Below are 19,939 nucleotides of genomic sequence, written 5' to 3'. Positions count from 1 at the left end.
AGAAAAGCTCCTTTCAGCTTCTTCTTTGTTGACAGGCATAGTCTGCCAAGTTCAGGTTGTCCAATTATTTCGACCTACAAAAAGCAGGGAATCTGAGGGGGAAAAGAATTCAACGCTGAAATCTGATTGTGCACTGGGCTTTAGATATTCACCTTGAACCAGCAGATGGCAGGGCAGAGAGCAAAGAAGGGAGGTCTAGGTCTTCATAATTAAATTGCCAAGAAGTTTATCTTATTTACGGGGAAAATTATGCTCCAAGGTTTGGATCAAAGGATAAACCTTGGCTCACGGTGAAGACATTTTCAGCACATTAAAAAACAAAGATGCTGAAATAGCAAGCCCAATGTAACGTGGAAGAAAGTAAAAAGGCGACGTTAACTCTGGAATGATGCAAACTGTGCCTGACAAGCATCAAAATCTGCACTTGAGTTCAGACAAACTCTTGCATAAGCAGTAATATAACTATGTTCAAAACAGGTAAGCTGTCTATAGGCAAGATGTGTGTGGATGTTCATATGCGTTCCTGCATTTATTTGAGTGATCATATAGTATGTGTCCATATTTTTATTTTTTGTGGGTACTGCATTTCCCTTGATGCTTGTGTTTACACGCCAAACCTCCCTTCTGTGACTCACAGCGACATTGATTTATGCATGGCTTCACTGAGTGTTTGTGTGTATGTGCATATGCACACGCGCACTTGCACACACCAGCTATAATTGGTATTCAAATCTCCTCCCACAAGTACGTCCAACTGCTGCTGTTTTTCAGCCACCAGAGTCCCAGCCAAGGTCCAAACAGGATGATGGGGAACAAGCTCAAACGGATGGCTCTCATTGCACACATTCAAATAAACAAATGGAGGTGATTTAATGCACACTGCGATAAGGGAGGTGGTAATGGCGGTATAGGAGAGAAATGGGGATGAGTTGTTAGAATGGAAGTGATGGAGGGTAGCGATTAAGGGTGGGCACGAAGCAGAGGTGGAGTTAACAGCATTTGTTACTGTACGTGCTTTGCAAGTTTGGCCTGCAGCTGCTGTTGATCAGACACCTCCACAAAGCCAGGCAATCTGCGCACAAACATACAGCACTGACTGTGTGTGCATGTCCCTCAGGCCTGCCCGTCAGACACACTGTGAAGTCTTTCTGCCTTTCTTCTCTCACTTTTCCTCGCTCCCTCGTTCTTTTCTGCCTTTCTTCCTCTATCCATCTTTCCATCCCTCTGTCTCTCCCTCATCCTTCACAGAAGTGCCAAGTCTTCCAGCCTCGCTATCGTCACAGCAACCTCTCAATCTATCTGTCCACTCATCCATCTATCCACCCAGTTTGTCCATATCTATTCTAGCATAATAACAACTGCCAACCCTCTATAGCCTCCCACCTTTCCCTTCTTTCAGATTGGTGGAAGAAAAATAACCGAGACAAGATCTTTATTAAATCTCTTTTTTCCTAATGCAGACACAGCATCGGTGCACATCTGCAAGGTTTTTAGAAACAGACCATCTTTACTCTACCTCATCTCCCTCCTTTCTCCACCGACCTTATGCCTGTAACACCCCTAAACTCCCCAGCCTCCTGTCTCTCTCAGCCCCTGTCAGAGGCTAGATTAATGACAGTGATCAGTGAGCAGCCCCCAGCTGAGGTTGCCTGCAGCTTAGGCAAAACCCTGCACTGTACGCAGCACGCACGCCCATGCACACACACTAATGTAAAGCACATACTTGCAACACACACACATATTCATAGATGGGTGCCCAAACCCACAAACACAAACCCCATACACAGTGAGAACAACATACAAATACCTATAGCTCATGCATACCTTAACCACCCAGTGTTCATTAAACACATACATACACACAAACACACACACTTTCTCCAAAGGAAAAAATCAATATCTATCAATATACTGGCTCTGGTGAGGTCGGTATTAGTGCAGCCACAAAAATGGCTTTGGTAAGGTAGTTCTTGTATACAAGAGACATCAACATAACAGCACCGTCCAGGTTTGAGTGTGTCCATGCCTCACCAAGCACTTAACTATTTCACTGCCTCAGGACAACATAAACAAGGGGTCACAGAGTGCAACAGCCACAGGACACAAACCAGCAGAGCAACATTTATGTGCACATTGTCATCATCAATCCTCCTTAGTCAAAATCACAGAGGCTTCAGATGGACTTTTCTTTTTGAAAGTTTTATTTCAAATTGCATCCAAACAAATCCCACAAAGATATCCAGCTGAAGTTCTTCAGAGGCTAATCCAAATCCCCATATTTTGCAAATGTGGCACTTAAGAAGCTACTGAGTGACCATAACTAGCCAACTACTGTGTAAAAGAAGTAAAGCAGGACTATCCCAACCTGAAGTGTTCCAGTGACGGTGATAAAAGCAATACAAAACACTACAGGTACTGTTACAAGTTGCTGTAAAGCATTGTTAGATGTTATTTTAGCTGATAAGGGGGAGGCTCAAAGGTCTTTACAGTCCCTCACCCTTCTCCAGAATATAAAAGCAGTAGCAAACAGCACTGCCGCTGCTGGTGTGTCTGAGACATGTCTGGTCCACTGCGGGCATTTGTTATGAGCTCTCGTGTGTTCTATGAGAATATTTAATCGGAGCTCTGTGTGTGTCGCTGCATTCACAGGCTGCATAAGTCACAGGCTCCCATTTCCCATTCCGAAACAGACAACAGCTGTAATAAAATGAATCCCAACATCAGGAGAAAATGTAAATTCTGTGACGCACAAGGGTTGAGAGAGCATTGGCTTCTTTCATTAAATATTCATGCATGGTCAAAAAAAAGTGGCCACCTTTCACTTTTCTTTTCAACGACTTGACATTTTAGGGGTCTTCCCAGCGTAGCAGTTCCGACATGTGATTAAGACAATGACTCATATCCATGTAACAATACAGCCCCGGCTTCCGCAAAGGGCATTGACTCTAATTACCCACTGAGAAATATTAACACCAGTCCACAAAACAACAGTAAACTGGCACATCTGCACGTGTTTTGCTCCGTGGTGCGCTCCTCCTCCTTCCCGTCCAAGTGCACAGTAAGTCAGAGTGGACCCGGTGCATTTTAAGCGTTATTCAGCTTCTACTTAGAGGACTTAGATAAACTTGCACAGAAAAGCCCAAACACATCGAGACGGCGTGACACTCTTCCCATTCACATCACATTCGTTCACTTTCATTTGAGCCTTACCAGTGTTGAGCAGCCAAGCCACTGTTACGATGGTTAGAGGGACGCAGTAGTTCCACACGGTCGCGAAAGCCATCGCGGGTATTCCCCTCTGATATCTTTCTTAATATTCCTCTTCCTTTGAGAAATCAGAGTGACATGAACCCGCAGGTTCACCCTCCGACAGCGCCTTTATCGTCTATGTGTGTGTGCGCGCGTGTGTGTGTGTGACAGGGCGCGCGCGTGCGACTGTGCGTGAACGAATGTGTGCTTTGTTAGGCTTTCCGAGCGTAATAGCAGGTCTTTACATAGTAATGCTCCCCTCTCATACACACCCACTTTCTCTCCCTCTGAATCCCCGAATATGACGGCTTGGCCGGTTTTTCTTGGTTACTTTACATTGTAAATATATTGTAAAGCTTGCCAATTGGGCGGTCCTGGATGTCTTTCTAGCCAATTGCAGAGAGCAGGAGCAGGTGGAGGGGTGTGCGGATGTGAGCAAGGGGCTGGGTTTAAAAAAAAAGAAATGGGCTATCCAGGAGGAGAGCCGGGGAGGCAAGAGGGGCTGCGTCTTCCAGTTAATTGAAATCAATTCGCTCTAAATGTGATTGATAACCAGCATTAATTTTCCGACTCAAACAACCAATTTATTTCAAATTCCACCCCAAGGACTTAAAAGATGCAAGGCACGCTGATTAAGATGACGGAAATGAATGGTTGTTATTGTTCAAATTTAGGGACAAGTGGTGCAAAAAATGTAAAGTTGACTGTAGGGAGGGAAACGCAGCTTAAGAAACGCGATCATTTGAAAGATGGCACTTCGTTTGAAATTACTGTTTGGCTATTTGGTGGTAGAAACTCCGTGAAACTCAGTGCCAAATCAGTCCAAGCAGTAGCCTCTGGGTAGTTTGAGATTCAATTCTGTTGCAGAGGCTGCTTTGAATCCAATTAATGTGCATAGGACTCATCAAGAAGAACAAGAAACAGACCTGAGTGTAAGCTGTTAAATCACCGTTTACAATGACGGTAATAGCTCGGAACAAAAACTTGGGCTAAGGATGAGCCGGTGTTTCTGATCATCTGTAGTCAGGGCTTATTAGGTCGTGCTAAAGGGGCTCTTTAACTTTACCCTCATGCTGCGGCCACAGTTTGCCCATAATTGTGTTTTCCAGTCAGAGAGCGCTGGTCCATTATGAAAATTGTTTCTCTCTCCACATCTCTTTTTGTCCCCCCTCTAATCTAGTGTTTACTATGGACTTATAGCATCCACGGCTTGAAGGCATCTTTTTGAAACTGTGTCTTTGGCGCCCCTCTCAGGTAACTGCAGGGATGGCACGTCACACGTCTTAAATCTGCTTCCGCCTCTTCTGACAAGTCCTCCAGACACTTTGGTCAGTTTAGTTTGAACAGTCAGGAAAGTTCAAGCAGCCAGAGCACCTGGGCAGTCTGTATTAATATTAATATTTCTACTCTTGACTCCCATAAAGTTGCTTTGAACTCTTACCCCTTAGCTAACCTGTACTAATGGATCTGTGTTAGATCTTAAGGTCCCCACTGAGAGATCTTATTACTCGACACAAGTTTTAACCTTGTTGTTTGGCGAGGATAATATCTGCCCTACTCATTTCCCAATTCCCATCCCATCCCATTTTTCCCTGTCAGCCTCTCTGCGAGTGTTTGTTCCCGGGTTGGCAGGGAGTCTGTGGCAGCAGCTCCCCCGCACCAGATGGGGCATTGTCAGGAAGTAATGAGGGGAAAACACCTGCTTCTATTGCGAACTCCACTCCTTCATTTTCAGCCATTTGACACAACATATGCAGAATGCACATACAAACTCAAGTGACCGTGACGGGAACAGCAGTAGTCAATGACACAGTGTTACAAATGCCTGGCACTGTAAGGCATTAGTCAGTGCGGTGTCCCGTTTGGTATAAGTCACCTTTAGATATTGGTTTGCGTGCACTAAGGGCAGCTAGGGTACTTGACAAACTGCGGACATAAGTGAGGAGCTATTTAGCTTTAATGCCACAGTACAGATCTGCATCCTTATCCGGACAGGACCTTGCGTGCACCAGACAAAACACTTTTAGGAAATCTGTATGCACTGCACAGCACCTAAGCTGTTGTCCGATGCTTTATCCATCGAGACACTGTCAAGGTCAAAATGTCACTGTAAACTTCACTTCCCTCTCTCCCGACCAGAGCATTGTACCTCAGGGAAAGCTCCAGTGTGTGAAATTCCTGATACATAATTTTGTGTCTCTTTGTTTTTTTTGGCCGCACATCAGAAGCCCCCAGACCAAAATCCACAAGGAAGCACAGAATGATTTACTCATGACTGACTCAAAGGCCAAAACGAAATGGTGCTCACTGGCATTTAACATTCAGGAGAGCATTTTAAATTCACAACATTGTATTTTTTCTTTCCCCCACTATGAAGCATGTTTCTTTCCCCCCTAAGTCTTTCTGTTGTGGTTATAGTCTCCCTGTCTGATGCTTCCACATTCCTTGGGTTGACCTCAGACATAAAGCAAGCAGAAGTTTGTAGAGTTGGAGAAGAAATACAAGGAGTCTGTAAAATGCTAAACAAAGGAAGGCTGCTGCTGCAGAGCTGAGCTGTACAGGGGGCTTGAATAATCAGTTTAATAACATTATCCTGGCTGTGCTCTGTGGCGCATGCACCCGTTAATGGAGTGTCAGTGTTAAACTGCCGCTTTGCCCATTATTAACAACGGCCTACGGTCAACCACACACGATAATAAAAACCGCATAAAACCCAACATAACTTCAACAGACAAGCGTAATGAAATTCTCAGCATTATGAGCACGGTTATGGTAATAAGCAGTGGTGGTGGTGGTGAGGCACAGCGTTAAGGGTTACAAGGCAACAGAGGAGAAAATTAAAAAGATGAAGTTGTAGTCTGTGATGCTTTTTTTGGGGAGGGGTTGGGTGGGAGACAGAGAAGACTAATCTAGTCTAGTTAAAATAGAACTTACTTGTAATGGCCAACACTGTCTGCCCTTACAACTGACGGGAAAGCTTTCAAGGTTACTTGCCAATGCGATTATTCACATTATGAGAGTTTCTAGTTTGTGAATGCAAGTCCATACACGTGTATACAAACTGACTGAGGGCTGAGTTCTCCGCTTACGGGCAGATGGGAATAGAGGCAAGAATGCACATGCACAGTACTCTGAGTAAAGGTCATCGCTTCAAAGTAAGGTCTTTCAGACCGAAGAGGAAGGTTGGTAAACAAGCTGATGCGAGCTTGAGATGGCATTGGATGGAGAGGATGTGCGGCCAAGCAAGCATGCATGTCCGGCTCTTACCATGTTGTCAATACTCCTCACCCCCTTTAGTGTCTCTTAAATGGAACAAAATCAATGGCACACTGGAGGATGGTAAATAATATTTTCTGAAAGCCATTTAATACCACAGAAAATCCCAACTACATTAAATTAAATATCCGAGTGCAATGTGCTTGAGAGCTGTCACAGTAAAGAGATTACAATAACCTTCTCGAAGACGCTTTGAGCTGGTTCTGCTTTGGAAAACATGAAGGTTGAAAGAGAAACAAATCGACAACATAAAACCTTGTCCTATCACCCAAACGATTCATTCACAATACACAGCTGAGCAATTATGTGTGCAACTAAAAGAAGAAAACTGAATGGAGCATCTTTATAGCGCTGCGAGTAGAATCCTCATCATCATTTTCTAAGAACGTAGCCCGCCATTTTTCACACTGCATTATACATGAAAGGAAAATTGCCCACCTTTCTGTCCAAGATGCAGAATTGCAGCGTGCGCTCACAAGCCAAGCTGCTCAGGCATCTCTAAAGCAATCACTTGCCCTTCAGTTGATTTTTTTTGTTTTGTTTTTTTAAATACCCCGCTTGTTGCTGATTTTTATTGTACTCTGCCCTATAATGTCTCCCAATATATACCCATTTACTGCTTTATGACATTCTTTATTTTTTTTATGGACAACAACTCCATCTCTCGCTCCATCCTTTCATCCGTTCTCCTTCCACCTGCCTCTGCAGTTACACCAGAGGTTGATTGTCTCCGCAAGTGGAGGGTAGGGACTCCGAGCTTGCTTTGTAGATCGGCTTTTTCTGAGACCGGTCATCACTGGAGAGAGGAAGAAAGGAGAAGAAAGACAAGCATGATTATCAGTATATCGATCTCTCAGTAGGTGCTCGAAAGGTATAAGTGAGGAAATACTAGAACCAAGCACTGGAAGCGCACCTGGCTGCTGATATGAAAGTACATTATCCTCTCCCTCTCTTATCTGTATCTATTTGTACACACATGCTTGTATACTCAGCACAGGTTTGTAAAGTTTAGTAGTTGTTTTTAGGCCACTACAAACATGCAGAACTTCTGATTGCTGCAGAATCTTGTGAAAATTCTGCCTTTTGTAACTGTTTTTTTTTTTTTAATCTACATGGAAAAGAAGTTAATGGGTAAAGCTACATTGGGTCACGGTGCACATTAAGGCACTGTCAGCTTTCACGATTAATGGGAGTTCCACTAATTTCCTTATAATTGCTGTAGCCTTCTTTATACTTTTACACTAGACAGAGAATTTAACCTACTGTCATAAGCCCGAGCCTTTGGCGAGTAAGAAGTGCGTGGAAACGCATGGGAGCAAAGGGAGGACGAAAAAGATCAAGGATGAGGTCAAGTGGATCAGGGCTTCTGAGATTGAATTTAATATTCATGATGGTAAATGCCTTTTCAAATAGGTGGAAGTCAGCACATATGTAAAGTTTTTTTTTTCCCATCCTCTCTTTTTCTTTTGAGAGAACAGTCAGAGAGTGAAGCATACACCAAGGTGCACACTGCCGCACACACCTACACTTACACGGTGACTGAAATGACTTTGGTTCACATGATATCACACTAGACAGAGTGAAATTTTGTGGAAATTGCTGTAATCATTTAAAAAGCTATCCTCTGGGTAACAGGAGGGGGAGGGTGACTAGATAAACAAGCACAAACATTCTCTTGCACTGAAGACACACAATCCATCAAATTGTAAACACGCTTTAAAAAGATCACATCTAAAAAGTGAAGACTTAAGATGACAAGACACAAACACGCAGTTGTTTCTTACATGGGTCCCTTGCTGGTCTTGGTCTCTTTGGCTCTGCGGCACAGGAATACAATCATCGAGAGGATGAACACCACAAGAGCTACAGCTACTGCCGAGATCATCAGCATGAGACGGCCATCACTTGTCTCATACCAGTGGGCATCCTCTGTGGGACAGACATGAAGGAAAACATGTATCACACGGAATGCGAAATCAGCAAAAGTATTCACATTCTGCCTCCAGGCGAAGCTTCTAAAGGCAACCTTATGCTTGTTTGTGATAGAAAAGACTGTATTCCTCACAGTTCAAACTGTTACAGCCTGCTTCAAGAAGCCTGCTTGTTACAATTTGCAAGAACTGGCTGATCGGCCCTGTTATGTGCACAATTTCCCAATTTAATGGTAATGTTTGGGAGAAAAAAAAAAAAAAAAGAGGGATTTTTCTGAATCCAGCCTTTAGAGCTGCGGATAAAGTAAACACTGCAAAATTAAGATTACGAGTATTGGAGGCAACAACAAATACATGTTGGAGGCAACACGGTTTGATCCCGGTTTGATCCCCGGGCTCTCTGTCCTGGTTGTTGTGTCCTACTGCCTACTGGTTCTGGCCAGAGGGGCCGATGGCGGGATATGGCAGCCTCGCTTCTGTCAGTCTCTGGCTGTGGCTACAACTGTAGCTTGCCTCCACTAGTGTGTGAATGCGAGAGTGAATGAATAGTGGCATTGTAAAGCGCTCTGGGTGCCTTGCTATATAAATCCAATCCATTATTATTATTGGCTTAATTGCATTTTTACAGATTGCATAATTTCAACTATTGGAACTATAAAGCTCCTACTGGGTGAGAGAATAGCATTTAAACACTGCAGTGTGTTAACAGTTTGTAATCATTCACAGATCAGCAATGAAGACGATGAAGACTGATGAGTTTCTGTTAATTGGATTAGCTATAATGTTGTAATGGAATTACTTTTGTACTTGAAAGCAACCATCATGTTTCATAAGATTTTAAAAAAAAAAAAATCACTTATCAATCATGCAGATTTTAGACAAAGGCAAAGTGAGACTGTGCAAGTGCCTAAATACCTAAAGCTGAGTACAATGTGAATGCATGCAAGAATGCATTGATTTGCAAATGAAACTAAAGTAAACTGATTTTTTTGATTGTTTTTATATTTGGAAAAATATAAAAGATTTATATCACTTTATTGCTAACAACAACTTCATGTTTATATTAGGGCTGCCACGATTTGTCAACTAGTCACGATTACGTCGACTATCAAAATCGTCGACGACTGATTTAATAGTCGACGCGTCGTTTGAAGCTTTGTAAGATCGCAAAAGACGCAGGAATAATAGCAGGATTTAAGAGTGTAATAACGGACTGAAACAGAAGATGGCAGCACTGCATGTACAAGGATGCCAGCTGCCGTTAAACCCCGAAGAAGAAGAAGAAGAAGCAGCTGTGTCCCAGAAATCATAGCGCGGCCCAGCTTAGTTTCCAACAATGGCGGTAGCTAGTTAGTTTTAATATTACTCTTATTATTTCTGGGTCACAAAATAAACGTTTAACATATTTTCAGGCGAGAATGTAGCTGTGTAAACCTCAAATATCGGCTCAGTTTATCAGGACACCACATATTTTCAAAAGCGCTCCGACGTTTTCGGAGACGTCTGTTACCCACTAGCTCGATAGCTAGCCGGGGGCTAGGTCACTAGCGCCGTGAGAACACTGGACTCCCGGCAAATTGTTTTCAAACCCACCGCCGTCTTTCGCGACTCAGGTTAAATATATATGAGTCACTTAGATAAATTAAAAATGTTGTTGTTTGGCTTTTTTTTTAGTATTTTATTTGTTCCTGAGTAAATCGGTTTGGCTGAGATTAAAGTTATAGTTTTTACACAGCTGAATAAACGTCAAGCAGACAGCTGATTATCAGAAGTGTGAGATGCTGGAGAATATACTCCGGTGTCCTGTTATATTTTAGATAGCAAGGAGTTTATTAAACTTTACCAAAACAATCTGCAAATTTCATTAAAATTGAATAAACTATCATCTTGTCTTTATTTTTAGTTAGCACCTTAAAAGCTTAAAGCTGTAAGCTAATGATAGTTATATAAGAGCAGATGCTGCTGGTGCAATAAGCTGTAGTTTTATGTCCAGTGGATGATGATCTGATTAGTCGACTAATCGCATAAATAATCGGTGACTAGTCGACTATCAAAATAATCGTTTGTGGCAGCCCTAGTTTATATGCATGGTGTTGGATTACCTGTCTCTTAACAACACTCTAAAGAGACCAAGTGTTGTTTTTAAAGCAAATGTTTTTTACTTTTTTTCTGGTTATGGGATTTCGGCTGCACAGGGTCTCCCTGAACTGTTGGGCTTTTAATTTAACAATGTTCTAAATGTTTGTTTGTTTTTGTAATGAATAGCAGGTCTGAGATGCAGGCAGGCCAGCTTAACACCTGGGTACTTTTACTACATAGTCATGCTGTTGTAATGTGCAGAATGTGGTTTAGCAGCGTCTTTGTTTCCTGAAAAAGTCATCTGGTTGCCACCATGTGTTGCTCTAAAACCATTATACACGGTCAGGCTTCAAGGATCTTTACAGACTTTAATGTTACCCATGCGATGGGAACTAATGCTCCACTGTGCACTGATAAAAAGCTGTGGGGAGATAGATCTACCTTTAAGATTAGGCTTAAAACTTTACTTTTTCATAAAGCTTATAGAGTTAGATCTGGATCAGGTGAGGCTGAACCATCCCTTAGTTGTGCTTCTGTAGGTTCAGGCTGCTGGGGGAGTTTCTGAGCAATTTTTCCTTTCACTCTTGATATATTTATACACCCCTTCTGTATGTCATTGCATTTTGTCTACTCTTTTACATGGTTTGTTTTGTCCTCATCTCTCTATACTCTCCCTTTTCCTCCCTCACTTTTCAACCGGTCACAATCTGTTTCTGCCAGAAGTTTATCCTTCCCACTGTCACCAAGTGCTTGCTGATAACAAATACAACTGAATTGAACAAAAGCGAATTTAGTGCTTCCTTCCCATTTGATGTGGTGACCACAATTGTCAAAAATAATTTTTCATTTTGATTCAGTGAACCAGATTTTGGCATCATTTATGTGCCTCATTTGTAAATTCATTTCTTTGCATGGTAGAGTTTTAACTTGCAAACTATGTTTACTGATGATGGTTTTTAAAACTCTTCCTGAGCGTATGCAATGATTTCTACTACAGAATCATGTCTGGTTTTAGTGCAGCGTGTCTGAGTAGGACCCTAACTTAATTCAGTATTGGATTTCAGATGATAAACGTCCAAATTATTTGCAATTTTATGTTGACTGCTGAGTTTTATGAATGATGAACCCCTCCCGCATCTCTACTCATGAAAGATTTGGCATCTGTGATGCTCTTCTTATACTGAATCATTTCATTTTTTAACTAAACCCAAACTTGAAGCAATTTTCAAACCATTGCCTTAATGTCCTAACTTTTTTGCATACAGAGCTGACAAAATCTTACACTTTCTGATTCGTCAGTTATTGTCGTCATATATTATACCGTCATTTGTACATTATGTATATGTATGATGTCTAAGGGACTATAGGACTTTAGATGTAACAGTGGGAAAATGGCTCATAATGTCTAAATTTCACAACTCTTCAGTAGAGCTCTTCATTTACACACCATCACTTGATATTTCAGTCAAAAGAAAAAAAGGAATCAAAGGTCAGGTAAAACCACAGCTTCTTATAATTACCCTCTTATCCTTTAAAGTCGAGGCAGTTGTACTATTACCATTTGTTTATGATATTTAAAATGTATTATATCCTCAGGTATGACCTTCTTACATGTTTGACATTTTAGAGGTAATTTCTTTTGGGACTTTGTTCCCCCCCCCCTTTTTTTTTTTTTAACGTGAGGTGTTTTAATAAATGTCTTTGTTGGGGCGATGTGGCCTTTTTCATATTTCTTTGTAATTTCTCCTTCAGATACATTAAACCTCAAGCCTGTACTGTACTTCCCATAAATTTAAAGCATCAAAGGTTGGCGTCTCGTATCTGACAACTTCTGCATACGCTCCTGCTGACGTAAAAGTATCCTAATACCTGACCTTTCTGGTGATATTTGACTGCGAAAAGGAAATGGAACATAATATTTAGTTTTGTTTTTGCTCAGGGGATGTTTAATATTGATGGATGAAATTTCCCCTCAGTTACAAGGAAACCTTAGCTAGTTTTCAGAAAGAGGAAATGTAGAAAAATCAGTACAAAGGACAAAAGGCCTCACCCAGGTAAATCTTTTCTTACCCGGCAGTACAGTAATGCTGATAGTGCGTCTCTTGTTGAGGGACTCCACAGATGGATGCCTAGCAGAGCAAGTGTACTGTCCTTCATCCATCGCATTCAATTTTGACAGTTTCAGTGAAGAAGAGGGCAGAACCCAGTCACTTCCCTGAGAGAGAAAGACATACGGTGGAGAAAAACAGAATGAAAAAAGGAGGAAAATATGTCTATTTACCAGACTGTTCGCAGCCTTAGGACAAACAGCTAAACACATACAAATTAAAACTGCACTTAGCTGAGCGCAAAAGATGAAACAGAGAACATATACTGCCATGTGACAAAAAAAAAAAAAAGAGAAGAGAAAAAGGGGAATCGTTTTTAGGCAGACTTGTGCAAGGATGGAAAATGAGAGCAAGTGAAATCTAGACTGGAAGAAACAGATGGACTGGTAATGGGACAGAAAGACAGAAATATCAGCGGGTGTTTGATCCTCAGAGAGCAGCCCCCAAAAGTCCCAAATCAAACGTATTTACCTGAGCAATAATCCCAATGAATGAACACACATCACCACAAGTCAATAACCCAGATAACACCATCATCCGCAAAGAATGATGCTGCAACAACACACTGTTAACACAACACATAATGAGATGGCAAGGGAGAAGGATGAATTGTTGATACAGAAATAGCAGCACTATTATGAGATAGAGCCCAACATGGGAGGAAACAAATAATAGGCCAAACACAAGGATTGAAAAACAAATGAGCGTGGAGGAGAGTTTAAAAAAAAAACAAAAAAACATTACACCATGCAAATGATTTGGCTCCTGGGAGCTACAGTTCCTGCCAAGAAAGTCCATTTCAATTTGAATGGATCTGAATTAAGAGGATTTCCCATAAAGGCCAGGTCTGGCCAAAGCAGCATTTTGTATGCAAATCCACTGGCTCCCAAAGCAGTGGCCTGTTTCTGCCTCTGTCCTGCTGTCATTACCGGGGGCCAATGTGCCCACGGCGGCTGTCTGTCAAACTGTACGCCACTTTCTACCCCACATCCATTTCTGTCAAACACACAGTGGGCTTGCAGACACAGACAGAAAAACTCACACACACACACACACACGCGCTCACATAAACTGTGACATGAACATATTGTTTGGTCGTATTATTTCCCTGAATGCGTAATTCCTTTTTTTCTAATGGTCCCAAGTGATTTGTGAGCACATACAATACACTGTCACTTCTACTGGTTATAATTATTAGTCTTCATCAAAGTGACAGTGTTGTACATTAAATAACCACAAAAAAACTTGAAGTATTACATATGATCATGTGGAGGACAAACAGTATTAACAGCATAAAATGTCCACTGAATTGGATTTGGACTTGTAAGCTCATTTAAAACCCGGATTAGCAGTGACCCTTTAACAAGCATATTAACCCTAAGCCAACTTATCAAGAGGAATAACAAAACGGGAAACTTGGCAAGTGTGTCTGCATGTCCCTAGATGTCTTAATAGTTGCATAGCTTCATTACACTTCTTACACAAGTTGCGATTTTGACACCTTGAAAGCATAATATAATTTTCTCACTGTGAAGACTCGGTGTATTTCCTGACTCATCAACTTATTCTTGGACGCCATGCCAGTTGTCAGTTTGGCATTTTACACTGCGATGTCTTAATTTCCCTTGGGCAAGAGTTTCTTCGCTCAGCAAAGAGCCCAGTTGAATAATTCAATGCCGGTTAACCAAACACTGGAAAAAAAAATCATTAGAAATCTATCCGCATAATTGTTTTCAGGTTGACTGGCTCTTGTCTAGACCTCATTAAACTATTAATCCTCTGTAAGTGGGCAAGCTGCAATCCCCAGCGAGTGGTGTGCCCAAGCCAACCGGTCACTTAAATACAGAGCACTTCTTCTGTGAAGGGGATGGAAAGACGGCGGGCAAGGGGAAACAAGTGGCTTGACAAAGTCAGAAAGGGAAACAGAAAAGGAGGAGAGAAAACTAAGAGAGTGCTTGAACAAAGGCAAGAAGCCAGCAGAGACTGGGTGAGAATGGAAGAAGACAGGACAGTAAAAAAAAAAAAAGGTCAAACTGAGCGGGAGGGAGAGAGTGGTGAGAGAGAGAATGACAAGTTTCCAAAAGCATAATGAGGGCACAGCCACTGTGCACGCTCCCGAGGCTTTCTCACCTCTTTGTACCAGAAGTAGCTCGGCTCCTCTGATGAGCTGGCAGAGCATTTCACCACCACGTCGTCTCCGAGTCGCACCTTCAGCTCATGTGGGGTACCCAGGTATCCGGTGTAGCCTTCCCTGGACAGTGACAGCTCCCCCATATCTAAGACGCAGTCGGGAATGAGAACGTGTGATCGGGCATTAATGAAGCAGGAAATTTAATATAAGCTGAAACAACTTTGTCAACCGTTCAGGCCGTAACTGAACATATGTTTGCAGTGGCAGCAGCTGGTAAACACTCAGATATTTTAAGTATATTTGAGCATAAATGCTCAAGTTTGATTGCCTCCCTGTGGTACAGACTGTACCAAGCGGTCAATAATAATGATAATAGGCTTCATCTTATTGAAGTCTTTAGAGAGGCAATGTTGTGAATAATGGCTCATTTTCTCTTCTATCTCAATAGATGGCCCACGTCCATCCAGCTCTTGGCTTCTTTCCTCCTCTCTCTCCTTCGGTCCTACAGTCCATTCTAATCTTTTCCTCATATTGATCACCCCTGTGAGGCTGAGGAGCCTATCAAACAACATTATGGTCGATTCGATGGCCACTGAGAAGTTAGAGGGCACTGAAAATCTGACTAGCTATGCCATGAATGACATTTCTTGAAGCTTTGCATTGATAACGGATACCTTAAAGCTGGAGCCGCCCCGCTGGGGACACGGCTCTGTTTATCTGAAGCGAATGGAAAAAAAAATAAAACAACTGCGGTCAATCTTTCGTAGGTAAGAGTACATATTTGCATCGGAGCTCTACTTCCTGTTGTTTTTGTTGTGCAACCTCTGCAGTGCCATTGTATAGATATGTCTATTAATATTTAATATGTTTTTCTATCCCTCACTATGAAGAGAGCTGTGTCCACAGTGTCTGAAAGATTGTCTTTACCTCCTGCTGGGTGGGAAATATGACGGAAATTGGTTTCGCAGTTTATCTGTTCAATTGTTTTAGACTGTTTACCGGTGTATATTTAGGTGTTTTATCCTCGTCCCTTTGTTAGCAATACTAGTAATCTCAAATTGTCCTGTGTTTTCCTTACTGAAAGTGAAATTCAGCAATACCATGCATTATTTTCTACTCACATATTTATCTAGATTTTTGCAGATGCCTATTTGACATGTACAACACACGCAGACACACACAGACGCTATAACGATCTAAGGTTAATTATTTGTCAAAAGGAAAACACAGCGTCACAGAGTCATTGTTCCTCACAGCTCCCACCCACGCCACCCGACACACTCACAATGCACTTTGAAGGACAGGGGCTGCGAGGAGTTGTCTGGCTCGGTCACGTTTTCGTCATTGGACACACAGCGGTAGGGCCCCTCGTAGTACCTTCCTGCATGGGGAATAGACAGCACTAGCGTGTCTGCGAGCTGCTGGATCTTCAGTGAGTAGAAGCACCAATATCTCTCCATAACGGGACGCCAGCCATGCATGTACTGTTAAAGAGAAAGAGGGGAATAAAAAGAAAAAGAGAGGTCTTCTTTTACATTTACTTTTCAGTAATGAAAATTCTCTGCTGCATAATACTTCTTTGAGCTTACATAAGCTCAGAGAAAATAAATTAATATGATAGTTATACACATTAGCAGTCTAAGGTTATACAATAGTAATCACATCCCTAGTGATTTAAAAATGATTTAATTAAACATAAAAAAAATAAAAGTCACGTGTCTTGAATTATTACTTTGCAGCCATCTGATTACATTTGAAATATCATATTCAGGAGGAAAAGTTACATAATCATTGTCATTACTGGGAATTACTGTGGTGGATCATTTTTAGGAGTTACATGTTATGAAGTGATAATGTTTACTGAACTTTTGATAGTTATAAGAAAGTTTAATCTTTATTTTGAAAAACGAAATTTAGGAACAGTAATGAATCATAGCAGTGAGCTCCTTCTCAGGTATACAAAATCTCCAACGTTACAAACAGAGCTGTGACATGCACATCGTGATATTTTTCAAGTGCACTCTTTTCCTTTTTCACCCATCTTCCTCCAGCTCACCTTGGAGTAGACCTCAAAGTGGACCTGGCTGATGTTCAGGTCGGAGTCTGTGTATAGACACTCCAGCGTGACCGTGTCTCCCTCCAAAACTGGCTCAGTTGGCCCTTTGATGACCAAAGACGCTGCATGTGGACAGACATAACAGATGATTAAGTGAGAGGTTGCGGAGGTGGGTGTACCTCCTGAGCACTGCTTTCAAAACAGCTTTCTTCCCGGAGAACCTTGGAGTACTCATAAAAACACCACAAGCACATGACCAACAGGTTTTTCAACTTGACGGATACTGTTGATAACAGAGACTGATTCTCTTTCATTTCAGGCAAGAAGTGCTGCATAACATGGTTTACATATTTTTTTCACAAGAACTGAATGCGAGGCTGGCCTCCGCACACTCTACATAAAACATTTAGCTGCTCTTATGCGTTAGTCTCTCGATAATTCTAACAATATTTCCTGTTTCACTCTGTGTGTCGCAAGGGAAAACCTATCAGTGTGACAGAAGAGGAAAACAAAGCCTTTCCTCAAGAGAACAGATCAACTAAGAGACACACAGACAAGGAGACAAACAGGCGAGCAGACGCCACACGAAGCCCAGGGGCTTCAGCTGTATGAATATATTTATGAAAAAAGGAAGACCAGAACCCCGCTGAAAGATTAAACCAATATCTCATTACAGACGAGCAAATAATATTCAGCTCTTTGAGAGAACCGCATAAAAGTCCATGAGTAATATGAAAAATATTTACCATAACTGCCATGAATCAGGGAGACCACTGCAGCAAGAAGAAGCGCTTTCATGGCTGTGGAAAACAATATCAACACAAATATCTGCGAACACGTCGTGGGCTCCTGCGCACTTTCTCGAAATGAAAGTTTGCTCAGTATTTATGTATAGGAGGGTGTAGGTGTGGCTTTCTTCTTCGTGTGATTTTCAGGAAGCGCGTTCGAAGAAAAGTTGAAAATCCAGCCAGCATTTAAAAAAGTAAACAACCAGTCAACACCAAACCATAAATACACGACTTACTGAGTCTAGTTACGAATATGTTGTGACTCATTTGTCACATACACAAGAAACACTGTAAAGTGAACGCAGTGTAAACTCAGTGAACAAAACAAGGACCGCTGCTGCTGCTCCAATAATGAAATTCACTTCGCGGTGCGTCACTTGTCTCTTAGGGCGGTGGAGTCTGTCACGTCTGAACTCGTTGAGGTCGGTGTTTTGCTGCTCAAGTTCATCGGAATGTGAAAGCACTTGTGACACGTTACCGCAGAGCGTGCTATCTAAAACCGGGGAAGCACAGCGTTTTACGCTTCATTTTCTCTGACCTTTGATTGATTAGCTGTTAACCGGAGCTGAACCGCAGACTCTGTGGGCCTCAGATGCGCTGACCTACACATGTTCGAGTTATATGAATACGCGCAGACAGCTCGTTAAAAACAATGCAAGACAGCCGAGCAAAGAGACTACCTGTCAAAATCCTATAAAATGTTATTTGCTCTCGTGTGCTGTTATGTCTCCATTTAGTAGAATGAACTGGATAAACATAAAAATCCATTTTCCCTAAAAAGCGCCCTGAGGGAGTGATTGGTAATTCATTATCATTGCCGTTTCACTGCATATGTTGTCAAACACTTCATGGTTTAATGTTTTTATTGCATGTTTTTTATTGTTATTATTAGCGATGGTGGCCGTGGTGTAAATGGGCAGTGGACATTCATGGGGTTTGGGGATATTGTGCGCAATATTTTGAGATTACTGTGTATTTGTTCACTGCGGATGAATAAAAACACCAATAAAGTAAAAAGCAACAACAAAGAAATGTTTTGTTAGATTTTTGGCCTTGAAACAACATATTACTTAAAAAAAAGAGAGACTACAGTGTCTTATAAAATTATTGAGCCACTTCTCATTACTTTATATTTTGCTGGGAAAATGGGAAAAAGGTGCAGTTGATTTATTGAAACGTACAAACATACATTAAAATAAAGCAAACGTTTTTAAAATTAAATACATTCCTTCTTTATTCTTCAACACAACCTGAACTCTGTTCTTTGTGTTTCTATTATGGTGGGCTTTTCACTGCATTTGGTAGTGTGATTGAGATCAATTGCTAACACTTTCCAGATGGTATTGCATGGTGGATGAAAATCTGTGTTCTACTTTTCTGTGTTCATAATTCCACCAGTTTTCATACAATCCCCAAACGAACTGGCTGAAATGCAGCCCCAAACCGTGACAGAGCATCCACTATGTTTTACAGATGGCTGAGACACTCACTGTTGTATCGCTCTCCTGACCTCCACTGTACATATTGACGAGGAATGAAATTTTTCAGATTCTGATTCATCACTTTATAAGACGTGTTGTCGTTGATTTTCTGTATAAATTTTGTGTAATTTGTCATACCTCAGCCTTTTCTCCCTGTTTCACTGAGACCATTTCTGACGAGGCTTCAGTGAACAGTAGATGGTTCAACTGAAGGTCCAGATACATCTTTCCAAACACATCTCTCTTGCTGGACTTCTGTTTCTTGAGGACATGACTTTCAGATACTGTTCATATGCTGGATGAAACTTTTTGGACCCACCACCTCTTCTTTTGTCTTCTGCTTGTCCAGTTTCATCTGATATTTTACTTCAATTCAGTTTTATTTCTGCAGGGCCAAATCAAAACAAAAGTTGCCTCAAGGCGCTTTGTTTTGTGAGGTAAAGACCCTACAATAATACAGAGAAAACAGAGAAAAGCCCAACAATCAGATGGCCCTTTATGAACAACCGTGTTGGCCTGGGACAATGGAAAGGAAAAACTCCTTTTTTCTTTCTTTTTCTTTTTTTTTTTTTTGCTTCAATGATAATATCCGTGTTAATAGTATAAAAGAAAACAAATAAAAACCAAAACAAACACACAATCACACAATAATCATTTGAAAATGTTCAGGTGCAATGATTGAAGTGAAAACGAACGAGAAAGAACTAAAAAAATGAAAATGAGAGAACTATTGCTCGATTAAATTTTAAAGAATTACAAGAAAGCAACTCCTTGAGAACAGAATATAAAATATATAAACATAATGTAATAATGAATAATAAATAGAATAAAATATGTATT

At 41.4% G+C, this 19,939-nt stretch overlaps 2 protein-coding genes across 2 annotated transcripts in view; both read right to left on the bottom strand.

The window, feature by feature from the left end:
- The window catches only part of cadm4 (cell adhesion molecule 4), a 163,563-nt gene extending 159,996 nt beyond the window's left edge, over positions 1-3,567 (bottom strand). The window contains exon 1 of the mRNA XM_085291521.1: positions 3,211-3,567. Within this exon, the coding sequence (XP_085147647.1) occupies positions 3,211-3,283 (73 nt within the window). The 5' untranslated portion in view covers positions 3,284-3,567. The remainder of the gene's footprint in view (positions 1-3,210) is intronic.
- Positions 3,568-6,593: 3,026 nt separating this feature from the next.
- LOC146564059 (CD166 antigen) lies at positions 6,594-17,906 on the bottom strand. Its single transcript, XM_085291519.1, has 7 exons — positions 17,577-17,906; positions 16,831-16,952; positions 16,060-16,258; positions 14,774-14,919; positions 12,606-12,750; positions 8,310-8,454; positions 6,594-7,321 (listed from the first exon to the last, which is right to left on the bottom strand). The coding sequence occupies exons 1-7, from the start codon at positions 17,626-17,628 to the stop codon at positions 7,234-7,236; spliced, it is 897 nt and encodes a 298-aa protein (XP_085147645.1). The 5' UTR covers positions 17,629-17,906; the 3' UTR covers positions 6,594-7,233.
- Positions 17,907-19,939: the final 2,033 nt, after the last annotated feature.

This window comes from Mchenga conophoros, linkage group LG11, assembly GCF_057382185.1.
Source record: "Mchenga conophoros isolate Kocher_MC1m ecotype Shallow Benthic linkage group LG11, M_conophoros_male_GT1.1, whole genome shotgun sequence".
Classification (NCBI taxonomy): domain Eukaryota; kingdom Metazoa; phylum Chordata; class Actinopteri; order Cichliformes; family Cichlidae; genus Mchenga; species Mchenga conophoros.
The sequence above is the reverse complement of the archived record's forward strand: the minus strand, read 5'-3'. Positions and strand labels throughout refer to the sequence as shown.